Genomic DNA, 25,427 nt, shown 5'->3' with positions numbered 1-25,427 from the left:
AGCTACGGAAAACCCCAACCTCACACCGCCTTGCCCCCGTGCCCATCCATTGCTGTTCACCGCTCACCCCTCCCAGGCTCCATGGGTCATGAGACGACAGGCAGCAGGTGTCTAGGCGAAAATGGAGCCCTCCATATCAGGCATATTCTGCCATCGCCCTCACACTTAAGGACAGTAGTTCCAGTACGGCCGGGTGTCCGGTGGCGGTTTGCCGAGGCTGCAGCTCTGGGCGCAGTGGACTTAGGCCCCACAGCATTTGAGAGAGTCCCTGGTTGCTGATGCGGCCCAACCAGATTCCGGCGTGGCTTGCTACCAGGGTGTGCTCTCTCCCGCACTGTGCCTGCCCGCGTGCCGATACTTGTACTCTTGCTCTTTCTGCCAATAGGTCACACTGCCATCCTCCGTCTTTTTAAATGGGTACAGCTTTCTCCCTTGCCTATCATCTGCCACCCTCTGCATTACAAACAGTGAAGAGTAACTGAGACCCTGAGAAATTGAGAAAGAACTGACCCACATCACTCCCCACCTCCATTTTCGCGGGCACTTAAGTAAAAATCGCGGCATTTTTACTAAAGTGCCGATTTCGCTGCAAAACACGAAATCGCTAACTCCTGGAGGGTCTGACTTACCCATCCATCGATGGACCCTTTATAACGAGACCTCACCCATGAACCCAGGCAGAAGCCTCGATTCGCAGATTCTCCATTTTACTAGCTCATTTCTTGCCGCCTGGCTTGCGGGATCATATGCCAAATTCTTTTGGAGCTGTTTTAAGAATGAGAGACCCGCGGACATTATGTAGGACTGCTTAATGAGCGAGAATGAACTCAGCGCTAACCCTGGGCGAAGCACTGGGCTACACTCGCGTAGTTTGCGAAGTTTGCGCAACTCCGCACTACGCGAGCTGCACGTAGCACAGTGCAAACACGCGTAGCGTAGTGCAGCGTTAATTTTTTGCTTGTTCGCTTTCCTCAAAGTCATGTTCGCGACCGCGAGCAAGCAAAATGACATCCCGGCGAGACTCTTTCAATGCGAGAGGTCAGGTTTCTCATTGCGAGTGGTCGTGCATGCTCGTGACCGCTCGCAATGAGAAACTACCAGTTCGCGTTGAGAAAGCTGCCGCTCGAGTAAAAATCTACTCAAGTGGCAGAAAACTACAGCTCGCACTGTGCAAGATGCCGTTTTCAATGATTGCACAGTGCCGGATGCTTGTTCGCACTGTGCAATCATTGAAAATGCATCTTGCACAGTGCGAACATGCTACTACGCAGCTCGCGTAGTGCTACGTGAAGTTCGCGTAGTGCGAAGTGCACTTCGTGTAGCTTCGCGTAGCGCTACTTCGCGAACTACGCCCACCCTTACTCAGCGCACCTAGTTTTTGAATTAGAATTTTACTCTTTCACCAAATGACATTTTTTTTTTAATTGGGACATTGTTAGTGAGAAAAACAGGGATCAAGGAAATTAATTGACCCACACAGAGTATTGCCTGAACGCATATTACAAGGGACCCATGTGCCTGCACCGAAATACAAATGCATGCCAGGAAAAAGTCTGACGGAACAGTTAACACAAAATAATTATTTAAGAAACGCATTTCTTTGTTCAAAATCGAACAAGCAAAGAAAAATTTTAAGCAAGAAATCAAAAAGAATTATGAGATGATTGTGAAAATAAATAAGAAATACACATTCCTTTTTCATTTTCCACCATATGCACAGCTGAAAAATGGTCATGCCATGTTTGAGACCCTCAAACAGGTCTGGTATTTAAGCCAACTGAACTTGACATTCTTGAACGTTTAAAATGACCCACATCACTCCCCACCTCCTTAATTTTCGCTGGCACTTCAAGTAAAAATCGCGGCATTTTTACAAAAGTGCCGATTTCGCGGGCACTTTTGTAAAAATCGCTGCATTTTTACTAAAGTGCCGATTTCGCGAAAAACTGCTAAATCCTGGAGGGTCTGTTCATAAGTGACTACCAAGGTATATCATCGGTAAGGACGTAAGCGCTGGAGAGATGAGATAAAGGCCGTGTAGAATGTTGAGTTCTGACATACACGCAGTGTAATCAAGACGTGTTCAACTACTCTAAGTGTGTAGCTTGGTAATTGGCGAGTACCTGGGCTGGCAGGACACTATAACTGGTGACAAGATAGGGGATACGAAGCCCGTACACTGAAAGCGCTCTTCCAGAGAGTTTGCCGTTGTCCAGCACACTGCTCGTGCGTGCCACATGTGCCTCAGTTGAAGTGGAGAATCGATGCTGGCGCTGGTGGAGTCTAAGCACAGTGCCAGCCTGCATAAAATGCTTAAAGATAAAGACAGCGACACTGAAAGTCTACATGTCGCTGGACAGGAACTGAACGAAACAGCTTGTAATAGAATATATGGCGCCATTACGCACATTAATACCATTACACTATGCGGAGTAAGCAAACTAAAGGTGGACAAGGAAAGCAGTAATTCAGTACACATTACACTGAAATTCATATACTATGAAGCAGAGAATAATAACAATGGAACCTGCGCACACATATATAGTCATTGATCCAATGATCACAGTTATTCTAGGAAACAATTAATACAGTCCAGGCGGTGGAATCGTTGTTCTTAGTCTTGTCTGTTTTTAATCAAGCGGATGGTATAATTTGTACAGACAGCCAGCCGACACGTGTTTCGTTGTGGAAAACAGTGTTCAACAACTCTTCCCGCTATATGATGGCAGTTTAAATTATGGACGCCGAGTATTCCAATCACGATATCAAAGTGGCAGGAAACAACCGGTAGAGTCCTGGTGTAACACGGGTACGTGCCCTCCTGAACGAACTGCCTCTTACTGTTAATTTGCTTTCCCCTTGGACGCCGAGGGGAAAGCAACTTAACAATAAGAGGCAGTTCGTTCAGGAGGACATTTTTATTATTCTCTGCTTCATAGCATATGAATTTCAGTGTAATGTGTACTGAATTACTGCTTTCCTTGTCCACCTTTAGTTTGCTTACTCCGCATAGCGTAATGGTATTAATGTGCGTAATGGCGCCATATATTCTATTACAAGCTGTTTCCTTCAGTTCCTGTCCAGCGACATGTAGACTTTCAGTGTCGCTGTCTTTGATTTTACGTCGGATTTACAGTTCCTGCATATTACCCTACACGTTTGGATTACTCGGCGTCCATAATCCAAACTGCCATCATATAGTGGGTGTACTTACCTTCAATACTACCTACGCTTGAAGTCCTTTTGGTTACCCTGCCGGGTTGGAATTCTCACCGGAGGAAGGCGGAGTTGAACACTGTTTTCCACAACGAAACACGTGTCGGCTGGCTGTCTGTACAAATAATTATACCATCCGCTTTATTAAAAACAGACAAGACTAAGAACAACGATTCCACCGCCTGGACTGTATTAATTGTTTCCTAGAATAACTGTGATCATTGGATCAATGACTATATATGTGTGCGCAGGTTCCATTTTTATCACGAATTGTGTAGTTTCCTATACAGATTAAGGGGTTTGTGAGGGTGTCTCCTTCCTACTGCACCATTACATTAAGCAATACTACCCATACATTACGTTAATACTGCTTGTGCGCCATTCTTCCTGAATACTAAAACCCGTCCCTAGCTACCTATGAAGCAGAGAATAACCAGGTGTTTGTGAAGAAACATTTAAGCACAAAATCGACCAGTGTTATCTGCTTTCATGTACTTGTAGTGTACAAAGATGTATCTCCTTCTCTAAACCATCAACAAATCCTCATCTCACAACATGTTGGAGAGCAGTCCTAGAAAGCGGGTCGGGTTGGGTTTTACAAGTTTCCCCAGACGAAGCGGCCCACCACCAAAGCTGCTGCATAAGGGGCCCAGAACAACTCCTTAGACAGCCATAACATACAGAGCTCCGATGGAGAGCCAGGACGAGATCCAAGCTCCAAAAGGCATTGGGGCTGCCCCCGAAGCCAGCACATCACAAGGCGCTAGAGAAGCTCTGTCTGATCAAGTTCAACAGGAAGTGCCTGAGAGAGCACTACTGTCCTTCAATGTATATACGGCTGCTGCATTCTTAAAACCGCCAACTGCGGTTGATATCGCAAAAAAACACAATATTGGCGATAGAAGGATGGAAAGAGACTTTTGAAGAGTTCATAGATGCAATAGATGAAAAAGAGTAGAAAGTATCTTGAGAAATATGACAGGTGAAGGAGGAAAGAAGACATGAAAAAGAATTTACAAGAAAGTGAAAAGACATATGATCAAATCGAAAAGGCCTTTAATGTCAAGTTTAAGCCAGTGACAAATGTGAATTATAAAAGATACATATTCATCCAAGAATGCCAGAGACCAGGTAAGACCATTGATGAGTTTGTTGAAAGACTGGATGTTTGTTAAAGCACTGTAAATTCAATTAATTTATGATGAGGAGGGCACCCTCCTCAGAGTAATCATTGGAAGACTGTCGTATGCATTTCAACGACGAATGCTGATGGAAACTGAGCTTGTATCAAGTCCTCATGGCTGCTTGCGCTGACAAGCGTGCTTATCGCCAAATGACTGACATGGAGGCCGTAGGCGCCCAAAGTGCATCGGTCATGACCAACAAAAGTAAGCCAAAGTCCAAGGCAGAGGGGCACACTGTCCTGTCTCCACAGAAAGAGAAAACGTGTTACAGATACGGACTGTCATTTCCACACTAAGGTAAATGTCCAACCATTGGACAGATTTGCATTGACTGTGGTAAAGCGAATCATTTTGTGACAACTTGCAACCCGAAGAGAAAAGTAAGTGCTTTGCAGTGTGAAGACAAAATGGCTGACCAAACGCTACATCAGTGACATTCGACGTACTCCCACAAGGCTAAGCGGTCACACCAAATGAGGCAAATCAACACCAAATTAAGTTGATCATCGTCTAAATCATCGAGAAAGGATTCCTCCGTGGCTGTTTACAATGAAAGGGACAATGACAATTGTGCAATATTGAAGTTTACTTCTAAAAGGCATGCACATATGGGGCTGCAGGGTAACTAGCTCTTCATTCTCTTTTATGTCCATGTCCTCTGGAGTTTCTGCCTCCCCCTCCCCTTCTCGGCATCATGTATTTAATAAATGGATCGATGTACTAGATATAGCAGAACTCTCCATGTTGAATCTGCTTAGGCCTCCTTTCACAACTTGAAACAATTCTCAGTTTAAGTGCAAAACAATGTAGCTCTTTGTTTAGTGTACAGGTGAAGATAGCCGGACTGCCACTTGACATTCAAAAAGTGTGTTCTACACTCAAGAAAGATTTGCAGCAATATTTTCGTGTGTGGAATTCTCCTATAGAGAGATGGGTGTTGCACTAGTGGGACTGCCATGAAACTGTAAGCGCAACAACCAATGCACATTGATAATCAAACGCTTTTTCCCTGGACTATTCTGGAGAAGGCATATCCTTACCCCTCTCTCTCTACACCCCTCTCTCTCTCTAGCCCCCTCTCTCTCTACACCCCTCTCTCTCTAGCCCCCTTTCTCTCTACACCCCTCTCTCTCTACACCCCTCTCTCTCTACACCCCTGTCTCTACACCTCTCTCTCTACACCCCTCTCTCTCTACGCCCCCTCTCTCTCTAGCCCCTCTCTCTCTACACCCCTCTCTCTCTACACCCCTCTCTCTCTACACCCCTCTCTCTCTACACCCCTCTCTCTCTACACCCCTCTCTCTCTACCCCTCTCTCTCTACACCCCTCTCTCTCTACACCTCTCTCTCTACACCCCTCTCTCTCTGCTCCCCTCTCTCTCTCTACACCCCTCTCTCTACACCCCTCTCTCTCTCTACCCCTCTCTCTCTACCCTCTCTCTCTACACCCCTCTCTCTCTAGCCCCTCTCTCTCTACACCCCTCTCTCTCTACACCCCTCTCTGTCTACACCCCTCTCTCTCTACACCCCTCTCTCTCTACCCCTCTCTCTCTACACCCCTCTCTCTCTACACCTCTCTCTCTACACCCCTCTCTCTCTGCTCCCCTCTCTCTCTCTACACCCCTCTCTCTACACCCCTCTCTCTCTACACCCCTCTCTCTCTCTACCCCTCTCTCTCTACCCTCTCTCTCTACACCCCTCTCTCTCTACACCCCTCTCTCTCTACACCCCTGTCTCTACACCTCTCTCTCTACACCCCTCTCTCTCTACGCCCCCTCTCTCTCTAGACCCTCTCTCTCTACACCCCTCTCTCTCTACACCCCTCTCTCTCTACACCCCTCTCTCTCTACCCCTCTCTCTCTACACCCCTCTCTCTCTACACCTCTCTCTCTACACCCCTCTCTCTCTACACCCCTCTCTCTCTGCTCCCCTCTCTCTCTCTACACCCCTCTCTCTACACCCCTCTCTCTCTACACCCCTCTCTCTCTCTACCCCTCTCTCTCTCTACCCTCTCTCTCTACACTCCTCTCTCTCTACACCCCTCTCTCTCTACACCCCTCTCTCTCTACACCCCTCTCTCTACACCCCTCTCTCTCTACACCCCTCTCTCTCTGCCCCCCTCTCTCTCTACACCCCTCTCTCTCTCTACACCCCTCTCTCTCTACACCCCTCTCTCTCTACACCCCTCTCTCTACGCCCCTCTCTCTCTACGCCCCCTCTCTCTACACCCCCTCTCTCTACACCCTCTCTCTGTACACCCCTCACTCTATCTATCTATCGCCCTCACTCTATCTATCTATCGCCCTCACTCGGTCGCCCTCACTCGGTGGCCCTCACTCGATCGCCCTCACTCTATCGCCCTCACTCTATCGCCCTCACTCTATCGCCCTCACTCTATCGCCCTCACTCTATCGCCCTCACTCTATCTATTGCCCTCACTCTATCTATTGCCCTCACTCTATCTATTGCCCTCACTCTATCTATCGCCCTCACTTTATCTATCGCCCTCACTTTATCTATCACCCTCACTCTATCTATCGCCCTCACTCTATCTATCGCCCTCACTCTATCTATCGCCCTCACTATATCTATCGCCCTCACTCTATCTATCGCCCTCACTCTATCTATCGCCCTCACCCTGTCTATCGCCCTCACCCTGTCTATCGCCCTCACTCTATCGCCCTCACTCTATCTATCGCCCTCACTCTATCTATCGCCCTCACTCTATCTATCGCCCTCACTCTATTTTTCTATCACCCTCACTCTATTTATCTATCACCCCTACTCTATTTATCTATCACCCCCACAATGCTTTCTCCAGTGAGAACAGTGTTGTTTCGCCTGGAGTTGTTACCAGAGAAACAAACACGTCCTTGAGCCAACGTGCTCAATGCAGCTGAATCGTATTGTGAACCTCACCCCCAGAGTCTGGCAAGATATCGCCACCATCAGATGACACCAAGAACAAACTGGTTTGGCCCCTCTGGTCGTGAGACTCAAGGAACAGCCCCCTGAAGACTTGTACTGCTCTGAGGTGGTACTGTGCAGCGACTAAGGCTGCAGAGCTACATGAGCAGCACAAAGCCTTCAAGGCAGGCCTTTGGATGACACGTTGTTCTGTAACATGTGGCGGGCCAGCATTCTGAGGCTCATTCCAGCCAGCCTTGCCCTCTGGGTTTAACGCATATACTGCACGAAGCTCTCAATGTCGGGTCCCACTCCTGAGACATGACAACATTGTTAGCAAGTTACAGATGCCCTGAGGACAGTGACCCTGCACCTACCGAGGTACTGTGAGGTTGGCTCTCCTTCACTGGTGGCTTGGTTTCCATTGGGCAAAGAGACGCGATTCAAGCGTCCTGAGGGGCTCCAAATTCGCAAGAGCGTGAGGGGCATTTCTTGTTCAGCATTGTCTCTGCTCTGGAGATTACCTCAAGAATGGCGCTGGGCCGTCCATAGAGGAGAACTGCTGGAAGACTCAAGCTCAATTACTGTTTAGTAGGTGCTCCTGCGCCCTACCTTTTGTTTCTAAATGCAAACACTTCAACCACGTTCACTATAGTTACCGTATGAAGTGTAATAGGAGCGCAGGTGCACTGTGACCTATGTTTTCATAGTAATTTGTGTTTTTCTCTGTCAAACCTGCATTATTTGCGCGAACGGTGTGATTTAAGTAATTTTGGTCTTGTTTGATGTACAATATAGAATTTATTTTTACATAATCCTGCGTGGATTCCCTTTTGTGGTTTACCCACTGCGTTGCTGCGTTAGTGTGTTGCACAAATGCTCTGCACATTGCCTCTTTAAACTAGTCTGACTGCTCTGCGCCAAGCTACCAGATGGTGAGCGCAGGTTATCTCAGGTGTGTATCTGGTTTACCCTGACAAGAGTGGTGGATTCTGCCTGGCTTAGCTGCCTACCCTAGCCAACCAGAAACCCCAAGTCCAACAGTGGTTCTTGTGAATCACTTGATTTCCCAGCATGCTCCTGCTGCAGAACTAAGTCACCGCACTTTGCGTAGGACTAGCCACCATTTGTGTCTCAAAGGGAAGTATGACTCTTTTTCTTAGAATATTAGTTTTTTTCCCTGAATTGTAACTGTTCACCTCTCCATATTATATCAATGCAGCTTTTTCAAGAAATATTTTCCATGTGTAACTGTCAATGTTTTTTCTATTTTGCAGCACAGCAATCACATCTAGAAAGTATGAATGGGAAAGAAAGCCATAAAGTTTCCGGAGGCAAGATGAATTTTACTCAAAATATCTACTTTAAAAAACAGCGCAGAATGCACATGAGGGAGAGACCCTTTGCTTGTAATGTGTGTGACAAAGGATTTATCAATGAGACACTTCTTGTGAGGCACAAAAAAGGACACACCAGCCTCAGGCAATATCCCTGCGAAACATGTAAAAAGTGTTTCACTCAAAAGGCAACTTTTTTACAGCATCAAAGAACACCAACTGGAGAGAGGCCTTATCACTGCACAGTGTGTTCCAAGCGCTTTGCTTATAAGAAAGGCCTTGTACGGCATCAAAGCGTACACACAGGAGAGAGGCCTCATCAAAGCGTTCACACAGGAGAGAGGCCTCATCAAAGTGTACACACAGGAGAGAGGCCTCATCAAAGCGTACACACAGGAGAGAGGCCTCATCAAAGCGTACACACAGGAGAGAGACCTCATCAAAGCGTACACACAGGAGAGAGGCCCCATCAAAGCGTACACACAGGAGAGAGGCCTCATCACTGTACTGTATGTGCCAAGAGTTTCACTCAAATGAAAATTCTTCTTCAGCATCAACGCATACACACAGAAGAAAAGCCTTTTCACTGCACCTTGTGTGAGAAGAGCTTCAACCATAAGGCAACTTTACTAAAGCACGAACTAATACACACCGGAGAGAGACCATATCACTGCACCATGTGTGAGAAGACCTTCAATCAAAAGGAGTATCTACTACAGCACCAAAGAAAACACACCGGAGAGAGACCTTATCATTGCCCTGTGTGTGAGAAGTGCTTTTCTCAAAGGACAACCCTTGTGCGGCATCATAGAACACACACAGGAGAGCAGCCTTATCACTGCACTGTGTGTTCAAAGCACTTTTCTCGTAAGTCGACCCTTGTACAGCATCAAAGAACACACAGTGGAGAGAGACCTTATCACTGCACTGTGTGTTCCAAGCGCTTTGCTTATAAGGGAAGCCTTGTACAGCATCAAAGAACACACAGTGGAGAGAGGCCTCATCACTGCTCTGTATGTGCAAAGAGCTTCACTCGAAAGAAAGTTCTTCAGGAGCATCAACACATACACACAGGAGAAAAGCCTTTTCGCTGCACTGTGTGCGAGAAGAGCTTCAATCAAAAGGCAAATCTACAACAGCACCAAAGAAAACACACCGGAGAGAAACCTTATCACTGCACTGTGTGTTCACAGCGCTTTACTTATAAGGGAAGCCTTGTACATCATCAAAGAACACACACATGTAAAGCGCTCTGATACCTCTGGGACTTGCCAGTGCTGTATAACACTTTTAAAATAAATAAATAAACAGTGGAGAGAGGCCTTATCACTGCTCTGTATGTGCAAAGAGCTTCACTCGAAAGAAAGTTCTTCAGGAGCGTCAACTCATACACACAGGAGAAAAGCCTTTTCGCTGCACTGTGTGCGAGAAGAGCTTCAATCAAAAGGCGCATCTACTAAAGCACGAACTAATACACACTCCGGCGTCAGCAAGAAACGTTCCCTGCCAGAGAGGCTCCGGTCAGGGAGAGCCCCGCCGACCGCTGGGTGAGACTACAGGCTGGGAGGAGTACCGCTTCCCACCCCGCCTCCACAAGACGCTGCCCGAAGTCTCGCCTACTCCCCTTTTAAGTCCCGGTCCCAGAGGAAGGACCGGGTGAACAAGAGTCTCCCCGGCCGGCCCGCAGGAAGTCAGGCAGCCCCGCCGAGGACGTGGGCGGGGCCGCCAGGAGACCGGAAGAAGAGCAGGGATTGGATCCCCTGGCCCGTCACCACAGAAGCCGGCGTCTCCCACGGGGCTCCCGAGAGCCGGGGAGAGCCCCTTAGTGATCAGCAGAGGAGCGGCGCCGAGGAGGAGCCCCCGCCCCAGGTCCTGGTATGTGGGGGCCCGTGTTATTGATTTCGGGAAGAGGGAGGGCGTCGGGGCACATTGCCGGTCCCCTCCTCCCCCACAGTGGTGCTGCTGCAGTTGGGGGCCCTTTTCTTAACGAGTCCCCCGGGCGGGACTCCAGACTTTAGGGGGCAATCTTTACTTAGCCCACGAGGGCTCCGGGGGCATGCTTGCACAGAGCCCAAGAGGCTCCAAGGACAGGCACATTGTAATCTAAGCCCATGAGAGGCTCAGGGGGCAATTGTTGATCTGAGTCCGCCGAGCGGGACTCCAACGTTGAGGGCCACATTTGTTCGAGCCCACGAGGCTCAGGGGGCATATTTGCGGTACATAAATAGAGGGGACAAGAATTGACTCCATCCTTCGATGTTTTCCTTTAGGATATTCCCCAGGATCCTGACTGGTCCCATTGCTGCTGTATCTCTCGCTTTCTTTATATATACGGCAATTTGGTCTTCAGTGGCAACTTTAACCGCTGATCGTTCTTGCTACAGGTTCCATCCCATAGAGATTTCCCTATGTGGATAGTAGATAGATTTTTTCCATACAGTTTGGATAAGTTAGCAATCCATTCTTTTTGTGCGACTGGAGTTACAGTCGGATATTTTATTTACACTGGCTTCTGCAATTATGCCCCAGAAGGGCTTGGTGTTTTTTGTCACATTGCTTCTGGCAGATCTACCCAGTATCTGTCCATTCTTCTATTTTCTTTCAAGCAGAACCTTTTTTGTCTTTTCTTCAGGGTGGAAATTTCGGCTTTCCTAGCCAGAGAGAAGTTTGTAAATTGCAGACTGGTTAGCTTATTTAATTTCCTAGAAAGGAGGTTAATTATCAAGTTGTTCTTTTTTAAGGAACAATTTTTAATGGGAAGAGACTTCCTCCGCATAGTATTGATATCAACATTTTAGTACTTTCAAACTAGGAGACTAGATTAGCTCCTTTGTTGGTTTCCTCAAGCGACAGGAACTCAATTATCCTATTAATTTCTTTGTTAATTTGGTTCAAATTGGCAGTCGTGCGGGGTGTTGCCAGAGGGCTGGTTCACGTGAAACGTGTGGAGCACTCCGCCCAGCTCGCGCAGCTGGAGGCTCAGGCAGAGCGGTTGGAAAGACTCCAATTGACCGATGACGGCGATGGCTCCTCTCGACAACTTCCAATGGTCCGCGAAGAGATTCGCCGGATCTCGATGGAGTCCGCTAAAATGCTCTGGCGCTCTTCGGTGGCATGTATTTATGGATGGGGCGATAGAAATGTCAAGCTTCTCCATAACCTAGTGTCCTATCCCAAAGTTAACAGCATTATTCCTGAGATTCGGACGGACGCTGGGGTTCACCAGGTGACATCCGCTGCCATTGCGCAGACCTTTGCTGGCTACTACGCAACCCTATATGAAGCTCGCCCTCCGTGTACTCCCCTGGCGGACTTGCTTAAGGCTCTGCTCAAGTCGATTTTTAACGAAGGGGGCAGTTCAGAGTCTATGCATTGCGAAAACAAGGGACTCTGGGTTTCCGCGTGGTGTACCGCTATCGGAAGGGGACCGTCCCATTTTTTAAGCAAATTCACATGATAGATCTGGGATATTTTCTTGTTGCTGTCTGTTTCAATTCGATATGTTACTGGAGTGACCTGTTGAAGAACCTTGTAAGGTCCTTGCCATTGTCCTAATAACTTCTGGTCTGAGGAAGCCATCATAAGTAACACCTGATCACCTACTAGAAAAGTTCTCAATTTCGCCCCTTTATTATATTGTTTCTTCTGCGCCTCTTGTGCATTCTCAAGGTTATTTCGTACAATGTCTCTGATCTGTCTCAAATGGGTTTTTAGGGTAGAGACATAAGCATGTAGGGGTTTTATGTTGTTGGGTTCAGTCTCCCATTGTTCCTGGGCCATGTCCTGTAAGGTACGTGGTTGGTGCCCATACAACAATTCGAAGGGAGAATAACCTGTGCTTTTCTGCTCCTTGCATCTAATAGCAAATAATGCCAAGGGTAAGATCTCTTCCCATTTCTGGGCTTCGAGGTCTAACAATTTCTTCAAGGTGGTCTTAATAGTGGCATTGTACCTCTCAACCAACCCATCTGTTTGAGGGTGGTAGGCCGCTGTACGGATTTGTTTAACCCCTAACTGTGTACATATGTCCTTCATCATTTTTGACACAAAGGGGGTCCCCTGGTCGGTCAATATTTCCTTCGGAAAACCCACCCGAGAAAAAACACCGATCGTGGCTTTGGCTATATTCGCAGTGTCCGGTCTCCGGAGAGGTATGGCCTCAGGGAATCTGGTAGCATAGTCTACTATGACTAGTACATATCTACAGCCGCTTCTAGAGGGAAGTAAGGGTCCAATGATATCCATACCTACTCTGCAAAAAGGCTCCTCGATAATGGGAAGAGGTAGTAACGGTGCTCTTGGGGGGTGATATCGACTATTCCTTTGGCACACATGACATTCTTTACAATACCTTTTCACCTGATTATATATGCCTGGCCAATAGAAATTATCCAAAATGGTTCTCTCAGTCTTTTCGGTTCCAAAACGACCCCCTAACAAATGGCTGTGAGCCAAATATAACACTTTTTCTCTGAAAGGTTCTGGAACTAATAACTGTGCTTTCTGATCAGGATTACTTTTTCTGTATAACAAGCCATTCTTAACAAAAAAATAAGGACCTACGTGCTGTGGATCCTCTTCCTTAAGTGCTTTGTCCCATGCTTCCTGCAATACAGGGTCCTCTCGCTGGGCTGCGTGGAAATTCCTATCGGTTTCCCATGGGTTTTCTACTGGAATAACTGGCATTATTAGGAGATCCCTCCCTTTCTCGGATCTCCTCTGTTTCCTGCTTTTTCTGGGTTTGGAAGGTGGCCATTCTCTCTCTGTGACATTGGAGAAGGGGCGGAAGCTAACCACTCCTCTTCCCGTTTGGGTGACTCTTGTAGACAGTCAGTCAGTCAGTCAAAATACACTTTATTCGATTTTTGTTAAAATCATAAAAGGCAAGATACAATACAGAACACATTTTTTAAAACATCAGTGAATTTGATTACCAGTTATGACAATAAATTATTAATCTCATTGTTTCATAATATTTACAAATGATTAAAATTAATTACAGATAAAACCACATTTAAAATAAAATTAACTCTTGTAATAATAGAGGCAGTTTCTCATAATCATGGCCTAGAATAGCTTGTTCTGGTAAGCGGGGTATTAATCCCACAGTAAGTGAGGTCCCTGTATCTTGAGTGTGTTGTATAAGTACACGGGCAGTGGGGTATGGTTTGGTGTCGCCATGTACACATTTGATAGCCACCATTCCCTCTATGGGACCTATACTATTGCCAAGGTCTTGTGGTCTGACTACACTGTGTAAACACCCCGTGTCAGCTAAAGCGGTAACAGTTTGTCCATTTACGGAGACTGAACATTTATAAGGAGGCAGTTTTCTTTCAGGGGGAGAACAGTAGTAATTACGGGCCATCCTATTTCCATGGGCTCCTCTTTTTGTGGACAGAATCTAGCTATATGTCCCATCCCGCCACATTGGAAACACTGGGGTCCTGTTGTAGGAGGCCGAATAAACGGGACACTAGGCAAAGGGTTACTGGGAATCAGAGCTAAAGGTTCGGGTTTCTTTGGTAACGGGGGTCTGGTTGGTCGATGGGTCACATGTCCCCCTGTCTTCCCCATAACCTCTTCTCTTCCCTTTTGGAACTCTTGTGCCCTGTTATAAGCACTTGCTATTTCAACCGCCGTTTCTAAAGTAAGATTGGCTTGTTGTCGGACCCAACGTTGGATGGGTGGATGAAGAGAAGTCAGAAATTGTTCAATATAAATCTTGGCCATGATTCCGTCCTTATCAGTGGACGACGGTTTAAGCCAACGATCAGCCATGTCCTTCACCCTGAAATACAAGGCGCGAGGAGTCTCCTGAGGACCTTCTTTCATTTGTCTTAACTTAATTCGATAAGTCTCGTATCGATTCCTAGTCTTTCTAATATGCATTTTTTTATTTCTGCGTATGGGACTGCTCCTTGTAGGGTGGCCGCCTGATAGGCTGCTTGCAAGTCCCCAGACAGAAGAGGTCCCAAATATTGGCCCCATTTATCGGCTGGCCACGAGGCGGCAGTCGCCATTCGCTCAAAGTTGCTGAAAAAGAAATCTGGATCCTCCCCGGCTACATATCGCTGTAGCACTACAGATGGCAAGGTGGTAGGGCCTCGTTGTTGACCTAGAGCTTCAGTGAGCTTGTCCATTGCAGCTCCATGGGTCTGTCCTTGTCCGGTAAGTACCTGTTGTAACTTACTCCGATCTTCCTCGACTACAGTCAAAAACCTTTCCATGACTTTGCCTAAATGTTCTTGGTTTTCAGCCATTTTTTCTAGGGCAGCCTCCATTTCGCCTTCAAATCCCACTTCTGACACCACTTGTGGGAGGGCAGGTTTGATAAACAGGCGTGGCGGCTGCAGTAAGGGTTTAGAAAAAGGTTTATTAACAACGGATGAAGTTGTGATAGGGCGAGGTGTCTGTCCTTGGGTTTCCTCGTCTTCTTCAGATGATTCCTGTGAGCTGGAAGGGCTGGACGTGGGAAAAGGAGTTTTGCTTCCTGTTTTCTCTGGACCGGGGTGAGTACCCCGGAGGCTCATAGGAGTAAAGAAAAAAAAACCAAAGGGAACCATAAGAATGTATTCCAGTATTAATGTGGTTGTTTTACACCATCACCACACCTTCGTGCTCAATGAATGTCGGGTGCCCGCATAGTAGAGGAACAAAAGGGCATGGATAGAAAAAGGGCATGAATAGGGTCCTGCACCAGGATCTATGTTTAGATAGGAAGGGCGATTGTGAGGTATTGCAATAACCAAAGATACGGCATGTGACAGAAATAATGAAGGTACCGTGCCCGTTCCACCCTCCTCCCCGTGTCAGGAACAACAATAACCCTCCTTCTCCCCCTCCAGGACGGAATCTCTGATTTCAGGGTGATCACGTCACTCGAACCTGACAAAAACACTGGTATATAGTATGCTCGTCATTCTCGGTCTATTGATACCAAAATCGTCATGATTCGACGATGTTTATGACATGGTTCCCGAATTCACTGAACCACAGACCCTCCTTTTGCCCTTACATAGGCAATTACCTACACTCATGCTAATCTGAGTCCAGGTCTATATTCATAAAATCATTGAGATGTTGCTGTAGCATCACCCTATTACTTAGCTCGTCCCTCGATACAGGTTTCCTTACACACGATGTAGCACAGAGGCCACACATAGCAGTAGCACACTGTACACAAAGACAGAACAGGAAAAGAATGGCTAAGATCATCCCAATGACCATCAGAATCGTCCATCCCCAGGCGGATAACAGTTCCCAGAACCATCCCATCAACGACCAATCTCCTTTATCCACGTGTATAGATTCAGAGATCTTATGTAGCTTGGAAATGGCCTGGTACACTGTCGGAGCGTTGTCTGGAATGAAAACACAGCAACTAGATTGGATCACTTTACATACCCCACCTCGATCTGCAAGTATGACGTCTAACGCAACTCTGTTCTGAAGAGTCATAAGACGACCCGACTGGAGCTCAGCAGTCAAATTACTAAGGGCACCGGCAGTTTCAACTACAGTGGACTCCACTACTCTCGTTAACTGTCGTATGTTTCTGCTGTTAACCATAGGTCCCCAGAACGGCAGAAAACCTTTCAGAAAATCTCCCAATTCTTGTCCTGTAGTATCTTCCTGACTGAAGACACCTCTAACAATTCTTGTCTTGTGGTAATCTGCCGCAGCTGTATAGGTGGGAGGCAGCAGGAACGAGACAAAACATGTGCCCGAGAAATCAGGGGGCAACCATGTGTATGCTCTATCGTAGCATATGAAGTAGGTACCCTTAGCGAACGAAGGGGAAGTCTGAGACGCAAAGACATTTGTCTCATTGCAGATACTCTTCCCTAGCTGAGCTCTCGGATTCTTGCCATTACCCTGCAGATAGTAGTGACCCTTAGAAAAAGGTTTATTAACAACGGATGAAGTTGTGATAGGGCGAGGTGTCTGTCCTTGGGTTTCCTCGTCTTCTTCAGATGATTCCTGTGAGCTGGAAGGGCTGAACGTGGGAAAAGGAGTTTTGCTTCCTGTTTCCTCTGGACCGGGGTGAGTACCACGGAGGCTCATAGGAGTAAAGAAAAAAAAAACAAAGGGAACCGTAAGAATATATTCCAGTATTAATGTGGTCGTTTTACACCATCACCACACCTTCGTGCTCAATGAATGTCGGGTGCCCGCATAGTAGAGGAACAAAAGGGCATGGATAGAAAAAGGGCATGAATAGGGTCCTGCAACAGGATCTATGTTTAGATAGGAAGGGCGATTGTGAGGTATTGCAATAACCAAAGATACGGCATGTGACAGAAATAATGAAGGTACCGTGCCCATTCCACCCTCCTCCCCGTGTCAGGAACAACAATAACCCTCCTTCTCGCCCTCAATGCACCCGCCGTAACTCTCCTGAGTCACGGCCGCTCCCCAGCCACCTCCGGACACCACCAGTCCTCGAACCAGCGTTCCTCCTCGTCGTCTGGACTCTCAGCTGTTCCGACCTCCGGTCCTGTTCCACGGCTGTAGTCGGGTCCCGCGTCTTCTTCCTTGCACTCGGGTCCCGCGTCTTCTTTCCTGCACTCGGGTCCCGCGTCTTCTTCCCTGCACTCGGGTCCCGCGTCTTCTTCCCTGCACTCGGGTCCCGTGTCTTCTTCTCCTACTCCTCTCCCCCTGCAAACCATTGGCCCTTTTTTCATTGGCTCTTGTGCTTTCCTTCCTGTGTGCAAAGGCGGTACTTCCGGGTCACGCTCCTGTAGGGAAATAGCAGAAGGACATGGATGCCGTAGTCCGGGAGGTTGACGCTGCGCTGGCAACCACAGTGGGATACCCTTCCTTGGAGTAAGTACCCGCACCTCCTCACAAACCCAGATCGGGGAGGATCGTTTTGCTCGCTGGTTCTCACTCAGACTAACTCCATATCCAGTTACGTTCCATCCAATGTACGCTAGTGTCTCATCTCTCGGGATAGTCTCATAGGAAATAGCTCCTCTAATCACGTCTACTATACCCTTAACTAGAGCACTATTCTTTGGATTGTCTTTCACAGAACATAAGGGGTGGACTTCACGAGCATAGATGAACATCGTTCTGTATGCCCACACAGAACCATTATGGCTGAATGGCAGGACTAAGTAGGGAATACCTTTATCAGTAGTATGAGGCATAAGACCACACACCCAACAGTTAGTCGTGTTCACTACTAATTGGTGTTGGTGCAGAAGCTGAACGAAGGAGTTATTGACAAACTCTAATCTTCTAACGGACTCCTGTTCAGTAAAAGGGTGAAAGGAATGTGAGGAAACAGTAGAAGGAGGTATGGGCTGTGTAGTGGGTGCAAATGTCACTCGAAAAGAGAATAAAACATATCCTATAAAAAACATCATTACGCTAAACAGTATCAAAAGGCATAATATCAGAAAACATTTTCTAGTCATCACTGTACACATTTTGGCTTTAAAGTTCATTTCTTTGGCAGGTCTCTCCATCTCGAAAAACTCCATCCTCTAGCCTTGCTGCTCGCGGAGGTAGGGTGTTCCGTGCTAAGGAATGCGCCTGTCAGTCCAGGGAACTCCCAAGGACCAACCAGAACCGTCGACCTTGTGTCTTCTGCTTGCACTCCAAAGACTTGTCGCCCGCGACCCTACAGCTGAACCCGGATGGTGGTTCGAAAAACAAAAATAAAAAAGTTTCTCAGATGAGAGAGCTGCACTTTCAAAAAAATAGCAAAGAAAAGGATTTTATTTGTCCATAGTTCTCGGCCTCAGATTATAACGGCTTTTTCCAGATAATGTCTGGTCTTGGAACAAAAGTTCAGGCTCTGTAGTGTCCAATCGAATTGACGGTGGCACAGCTTCTTGCAAAAGATTGTCACTTTCACGTTCTGAACTTGTCCCCTTTAAACGTGCATCGCTGAAGGGCAGAAAACGAGGCACAATCTCAGTCTCAGAGTCAGCAATACCCTCCTGGACCCACCGGTCGTACGGCAGAGGCAAAGGAACCCTCTTGCAGTGTACACCGTGGATCCAGTACTTCTTTCCTTCCACTCGCACAGCGGATCTCGTTGACAAAAGGACTAGGTAGGGGCCTGTCCATCGGGGCTGATCATTCTTTGTCCGCTGGAAGTTTTTCACTAAGACCCATGAGCCAGGATCGATGATGTGACCTGGATCTGTAGAAGCCTGAGGCAGAGTATCGTGAACCTGTTGGTGTAAAACACGCAATTTAGCCGTCAAATCATATAAGTAATCAAGCAGTACAGGATGTTCAATCTCGCTGTATTTTGTCGGCCTCGGCACTCCCCATATGTTGGCCGGGCGACCAAACACAATCTCGTATGGACTAAGTCCCACTCGCGAATGCACAGTCATTCTTGTCGATAAAAGTGCTAATGGTAAAGCATCGGCCCATTTAAGACCAGAGCTCGCTTGTATCTTGGCCAGTTTCAGTTTTAACGTGCCATTATAGCACTCTACTAGTCCAGCTGATTGGGGGTGATTTGCAGCGTGGAATTTTTGCCGGATTCCTAGGCCCTCACATACTTTCTTCATCACTTGACCCACAAATTCACTCCCATTATCACTCCAGACCATTCTCGGCAAACCGAACCTAGGGAGGAATTCTTTGACAAGGGCTTTAGCTGTGGACAGGGCAGTGTTATCTTTCAGGGGGTATGCTTCTACCCATCTTGAAAAGGCACAAACAACGACGAGTACGTATTTCAAGTTGTTGCACCTTTCCATGTGGATGAAATCTAGCTGCAAAACCTCGAACGGATACGTTGGAGGCGCAAAATGACCAGCTGGAGTTGGAGTTCCCTTACCAGGATTGTATTTCAGACACACCATACAATTCTTGACCACATTCTCTGCACACTTAGGAATTCCAGCATTTTGCCATACTGGAGCCAAGAACTTACAAATCCCTTTCACACTGATATGAGCCATTCCATGTGCCATCGTAACCACTGCAAGCACGTACGCATCGGGTAACAACCATCGTTGATGCTCTGACAATTCAACCCAACAACCATTTGCATCCAATTTACCCGTACTCTCTCTCCACACACTCAATTCTTTTTCGGTAGCTTCAGCTTGAATTGACTTCACACTTTCTATCGTATCCTCACACATTCCTCTATCCAGAATCCATCTCGCCGGGCCCGCAACATACATTCAACTCATCACATCCCTTGCTGTTTCTTTTGCAACTTCATCAGCAAATGCATTGCCACGACCAACATCATCAGTAACCTTCTTGTGTGCACTACATTTCACAATCGCAACTTGCAACGGCAAGGTGAGTGACTCCAGGAGCTCATTCACCAATTGACCATGCTGTATCTTCGTACCATGAGACGTGAGGAACGCACGTTCCTTCCACAAACGCCCAAAACTATGGGCCACACCAAACGCATACTGGCTGTCGGTATATATGGTCACTTTCTTTCCTTTCGACAACACACATGCTGTTGCTTGGGCTGAATTATGTGGGATACGTGCAGCTTCAACAATCGTATGCAAAGTCGTAACAGCATATGCTGCAGTCGTATCACCATTCGGAAGCTTGAAGCATGAACCATCCACCCATAAGGTACCATCACACTTCACAAGAGGAGTGTCCTTAAGATCTATTCTCCCTTTTGTTTCTTCCTCTGTCCTGAGAAAACAATCATGCTGTTCAACATCATCTGTCTCTACTGAAATCGGTAATAACGTGGCTGGATTCAACGTATTGCATCTCTTTATGTGTACATGACTCGCTAGGAGTGTCAACTCGTAACCTGACAATCGAGCACTAGTTAAGTGCTGTGTCTTGGTCCTGTTTAACAAAGTGTCCACTGCATGTGGAACCATCACGATCAACGTGTTATTCATCACCAAACCAGCAGACTGCCGAATAGAAACAGCTGCTGCCGCTGTAGCTCTCAAACAACTCGGTAACGCCTTAGCTACCGGATCCAAAGTCGACGAAAAATATGCACATGGACGCTGCTTGTCCCCAAAAGATTGTGTCAACACTGACAACGCACATCCCTCTCTCTCGTGGACATACAGCGTAAAGGGCTTACTGTAGTCGGGGGTACCCAACACAGGAGCCGAACACAATGCATTACGCAATTCGGAAAAACTTTTCTGACAATCTTCGGACCACGGGAGGGGATTCGGTGTGTCTTTACAGGTCAATGCCACCAGTGGTTTGGCCAGCAGAGAAAAATTTGCTATCCATTGTCTGCAATATGATGTAAAACCCAGAAAAGCACGTACTTCTCTCTGTGTAATTGGCACACTCATTTTTGCAATCGCTTGGATTCTTTCTGGAGTCAATCTTCTTCGTAGGTCACTTCTTGTCGACAATATTGCAACTTCGAAAGAGACACCTTGTGATGAAAATCAGACAAATGACGTAGCAATGATAAAGTAGCTTTCTTACAGATTTCCTCTGTATCGGCGGCAACTAACAAATCGTTGACGTACTGAAGAAGTGTAGCGCCATCGGGTAAAACGATTGCATCAAGTTGTGTTTTCAAAGGCTGACTATATATCGATGGACTTTCACAGTAGCCTTGGGGAGCGCGTTTGAACCGGAAGCTCCGTCCTCCTAAACTGAAACCAAAAATATCCCTACTCTCCTCGGCAATCGGGATGCTGAAGAAAGCATTCTTCAAGTCAATCACCGAGAATCAAGTCGCCGAAGCTGGAATCATTGTCAATAAAGCAGTGATGTCAGGGACAACTGGAAACTGTGGCACAACAATCTTATTTACCTCTCTAAGATCAATCACAAACCTGTAAACAGGTGGCTGAGAAGGGTCAGTACGTTTCAAAACAGGCAGAACAGGACTATTACAAATGTTACCTCTTGTCTCTTCAATTACATCTTTCTCAATTAGATCATAAATGATCGCTAGTAACGCTCTTTCACCATCGCTAGAGATCCTATACTGGAGAATGCGTGGCATTTTAACGTTCGCTTTTAACGTCACAACATATGGTGGTATCTCCAGGAGACCTACATCATTAGGACCAGTTGCCCAAAGAATATCAGGAAGAGAGGAAAATTACGTTGGAAGTTTATCCTTTGATAAATACATTGGAGAGACCACTTTCTTACCCAGTGTAAGTTGTACTCCCGAAGGAGAACAATACAATGTTGCATACAATCTTTTCAACAGATCCAATCCCAACAAGTTCTCACCACAACCTGTCGTCAGAATAAGGGGTGCTTCGAATTCACGAGGTCCAACAGAAAGGGACAAAGGATTAGAAATCGGGTTTCTAACTGGGGCACCAGAAAAACCTACTGAAACATTCGGTAAGCCAGACAAAGGTGCGCCAGGGAGTTTAGAGTGCATAATAGAACTCTTCGTAGCACCAGTATCCAACAGAAAAGGCTCTGACACACCTGATGTAATCACTTCAACATAAGGTCCACTCTGATCTACTGGAACTGAAACAACTCCCTCTCTTTGTCCATGGCTGTCCTAGCAATCATTACCTTCTGCATTCTCACCTTCAACATAGTAGTCGTCAGCATAATACTGAGTCATCCTACCAAATGCACCATTCTGCTGATCAAAACTATTCATTGAATTTTGTGCGGGAAGGGAACACGCGTTCTGGGGTAAACCTCCACGTCCCCTACCTCTAGGAGCTTGCTGAAAACCACGACCTCTAGCGCCAGAAACACCATTCATACGCTGTAACAAAATAGGACAACTATATTTGAATGGCCCTCTTCCTTACAATATGAACACTGATTTGGGCCTACCAGAAAACGCTGCTGAGGGGACTCAAACCTTTGCGAGTTTTTCTGAAACTGAGGCTGCTGAGGCTGCTGAGGCTGCTGATAATCACGCTGGTTATTACGGGGCGGATACGCTTGCTGTAAAAGCACTTTCGTCTTCAACTCTTTAGTCTTCTTGTCTGCTCTATCCTTCTCATCCTTATCTCTATTTTCGTAATACTGCGCAGTAGCCAGTATTTGCGCTGAAGAGGAAACGGCCCAAGAACTCTCTGAATCTTTCAACTTCTTACATAATTCGGGAAGCAAATTGTGTACGAACTTGTCAACAAACAACCGTTGACCACCTTCTGTACTCATGTCTTGACCACTGTGGTCGATAAACGTCTCTTCAAACCTAGTGAAGAAATCAGACACGGTTTCCTCTTTCTTCTGTTTACATGCAGACAATTTATCCCAATTCACTCGCATAGCAGGCATTAAAGTCTTCATGTACGTAACAATCTTACCAGGGAGTTCTGCTACCAAGGGTACAGGCTTAGCACCACCAACTTGTCTATCATTTGCAGCACTAATATTAGCCCATGTGTCACCTAACTCTTGCGCATGATCCGTATGACGAATCAATCCCCATAAAGGCTGTGGAACAACATTCCCAAACAACATATCGATATCTGCTAAATTCATAATACAGGAGTCTGCAGTCTGTGATAATTCCTTATAATACCCTGCAGGATTTTTACGGGGGTCAGGTAAAGTTTGCTTAAGAGCTAAAACTTCAGCTCGCTTCCATGGAACATGTACCTAAACACGCCGAAAATGGGCTGGTGCAGCTACAATACCAAGACCTACATCGGCCTGAACTGCTTCCTTCCATACAGGAGGAACCTCTCTCATTGGATATTGTCTCACTTTTCTCCTAACAGAAGGATCAGGCTCAAACAACGACTAAATGACAACAACGTCGCAACTGCTTTTTCAACATCGGAACCCACAATTGTACCTTTCGCGAACTCTGACTGTATCTCGAACAACTCAGAAGGAGCCTGTCCCACATCATCATCTTCCCATTCTTCACGAAGGAAAGTACACATTTTATCGAAAACATATATCTGCTTCGGTGTTTCCCATTGATGGAAGACATCCATAACAGATTCTACATCATATCTTAAAGGGCGAATGACCCATTTACGCGCCAAACGATCCAATATTTCTTTCTCTCGTGAATCAGGCAGTTGGCTACGCAACTGTTTACGTTCCGATTCAGGGGTCGTACTATGTGACCCAAAGAAAGGAGAGAAAAGACTAGTAACAGTGTTGGTCATTCTCTGTCGAACAGAAGGAGAGGTCGACAGGTCAGGAGATAAAGCAGACTGAGAATAAGTCAACGTAGGAGCAGTAGTAGGGGATGTAGCAAGAACAGGCGAAAAAGATGCAGAAATTAAAGGCGGAGCAAGTAGTGAAGCAGGTAGCAAAGTCAGTGGCCCTTGAGGAGGCAGGACCAGAGTAGTAGGAGCCAACTGAATTGGAGCTAGCGGTTGTGGAGGATCAGGAGGCAACACAACCGGTGGTTGCGCAACTATAGGTAGCGGAGGTGCTGTAGCACTCTGCGCATAAGGGGGTGGCGAACTCAACAAATGCGACATTAAAGGATCTTTCTCGAGTTCCTTCGCTGCATCTTGCATCTCGTCTAAAGCTCCAAGACAGGGCGATAGTCAGGGCAGCAGTCCTTCGTAGCCGTCGGGAAGCGGGGAACCTCGCACCAAAGACTTTCGGACCACGTCGACATACAGGGATCGATGAAGTGGCGGCCTTCCTCCAGAATTTTCACACGAAGTTCCTCACGAACCTCTGGCTTGGACCGGTACCGCTGAAATCGCCCCACGTTGGGTGCCAAATGGAGAACCGGGTTTTTATGGACCCAGTAGTGCCAGGAGAAAACACCTGAAATCTCCTAGATTCACCTGTCTCAGAGTTACAGAAACGCGGCAACTTCTTGGTGACGTCAAAGTACAAATTTATTGGCTGCAACCAGTAACAGAGGTCCACGAAGTACAATGGCTGTGTATTCGTAGGAGACTGCTCAAATTTACAAAGTCAGTCAACCCTTTTTATACGAAATATTACGCTTCAGGCAAACATTCCTTATTTTACAGTTGACCATTCACATATTTTCACGACAAAGAAAAGCAGATTCATGATGACAAGCCCATTTTCAGTTTGTCCAGCCCACAATCAATTACCCGGCAAGGCCCAACATTTTTCATCAGATATCGGACGGACCCCTAATAAAAATGGGCACCTCCTCATCGTAAAGCAGGCCATAAAGAAAGAACACAGACAGGTGTGAGTAAGAATAGACATAGTTGTGTGCAATGAGGGATTTATGGTATGCTGTGCCTTGATTCTAATCTCGAGCGGCCACAGGGAAAGGAACTGGCCGAACAGGTTTGGCTTCGGGCAGTGGAGTCAGCTTGCCCAGGTCACACAAAAGTCAGCAAAGGTGTACGTGTCCCTAAGACTCGTTTTGGCCTTAGTCATCGGCCTATGTGAGGGCAACCACAAAATGGCTGTCATGCACAAAATGGAACCCGAGGGTTCAGGACGGAATCTCTGATTTCAGGGTGATCACGTCACTCGAACCTGACGAAAACACTCGTATATAGTATGCTCGTCATTCTCGGTCTATTGATACCAAAATCGTCATGATTCGACAATGTTTATGACACGGTTCCCGAATTCATGGAACCACACCACCTGAAACCGACGTGGCCACTATTGTGGTCATCCCAAAGACGCAACCGCCCTCCCTGGAATATGCGGACTACAGCCCGATCTCATTGATCAATACAAAGGTCAAGATTTTTGCCACCGCGATAGCCCAGCGGCTCCGCCCACTCCTACAAGACTTGGTCCACCCTGATCAGTGTGGGTTCATGCCCGCCAGGGGTACCCGCATTGCATTTGGCGCCTCCATCTGGCTATGGCTCACCGTCACCACCTGACCCCATATCTGGCGCTCCTTTTCATCGACTTTGAAAAAGCCTTTGATA

The 25,427-nt window shown here is 46.8% G+C and overlaps 1 protein-coding gene across 1 annotated transcript in view; it reads left to right on the top strand.

The window, feature by feature from the left end:
* Window positions 1-10,498, top strand: part of LOC144758042 (uncharacterized) — a 43,008-nt gene extending 32,510 nt beyond the window's left edge. Inside the window, exons 2-4 of the mRNA XM_078646408.1 lie at window positions 8,584-8,888; window positions 9,222-9,824; window positions 9,962-10,498. Of these exons, the coding sequence (XP_078502534.1) occupies window positions 8,584-8,888; window positions 9,222-9,824; window positions 9,962-10,303 (1,250 nt within the window). The 3' untranslated portion in view covers window positions 10,304-10,498. The remainder of the gene's footprint in view (window positions 1-8,583; window positions 8,889-9,221; window positions 9,825-9,961) is intronic.
* Window positions 10,499-25,427: the final 14,929 nt, after the last annotated feature.

This window comes from Lissotriton helveticus, chromosome 1_1, assembly GCF_964261635.1.
Source record: "Lissotriton helveticus chromosome 1_1, aLisHel1.1, whole genome shotgun sequence".
NCBI classification, from domain to species: Eukaryota; Metazoa; Chordata; class Amphibia; order Caudata; family Salamandridae; genus Lissotriton; species Lissotriton helveticus.
This window is presented reverse-complemented; position numbering and strand designations above follow the sequence as displayed.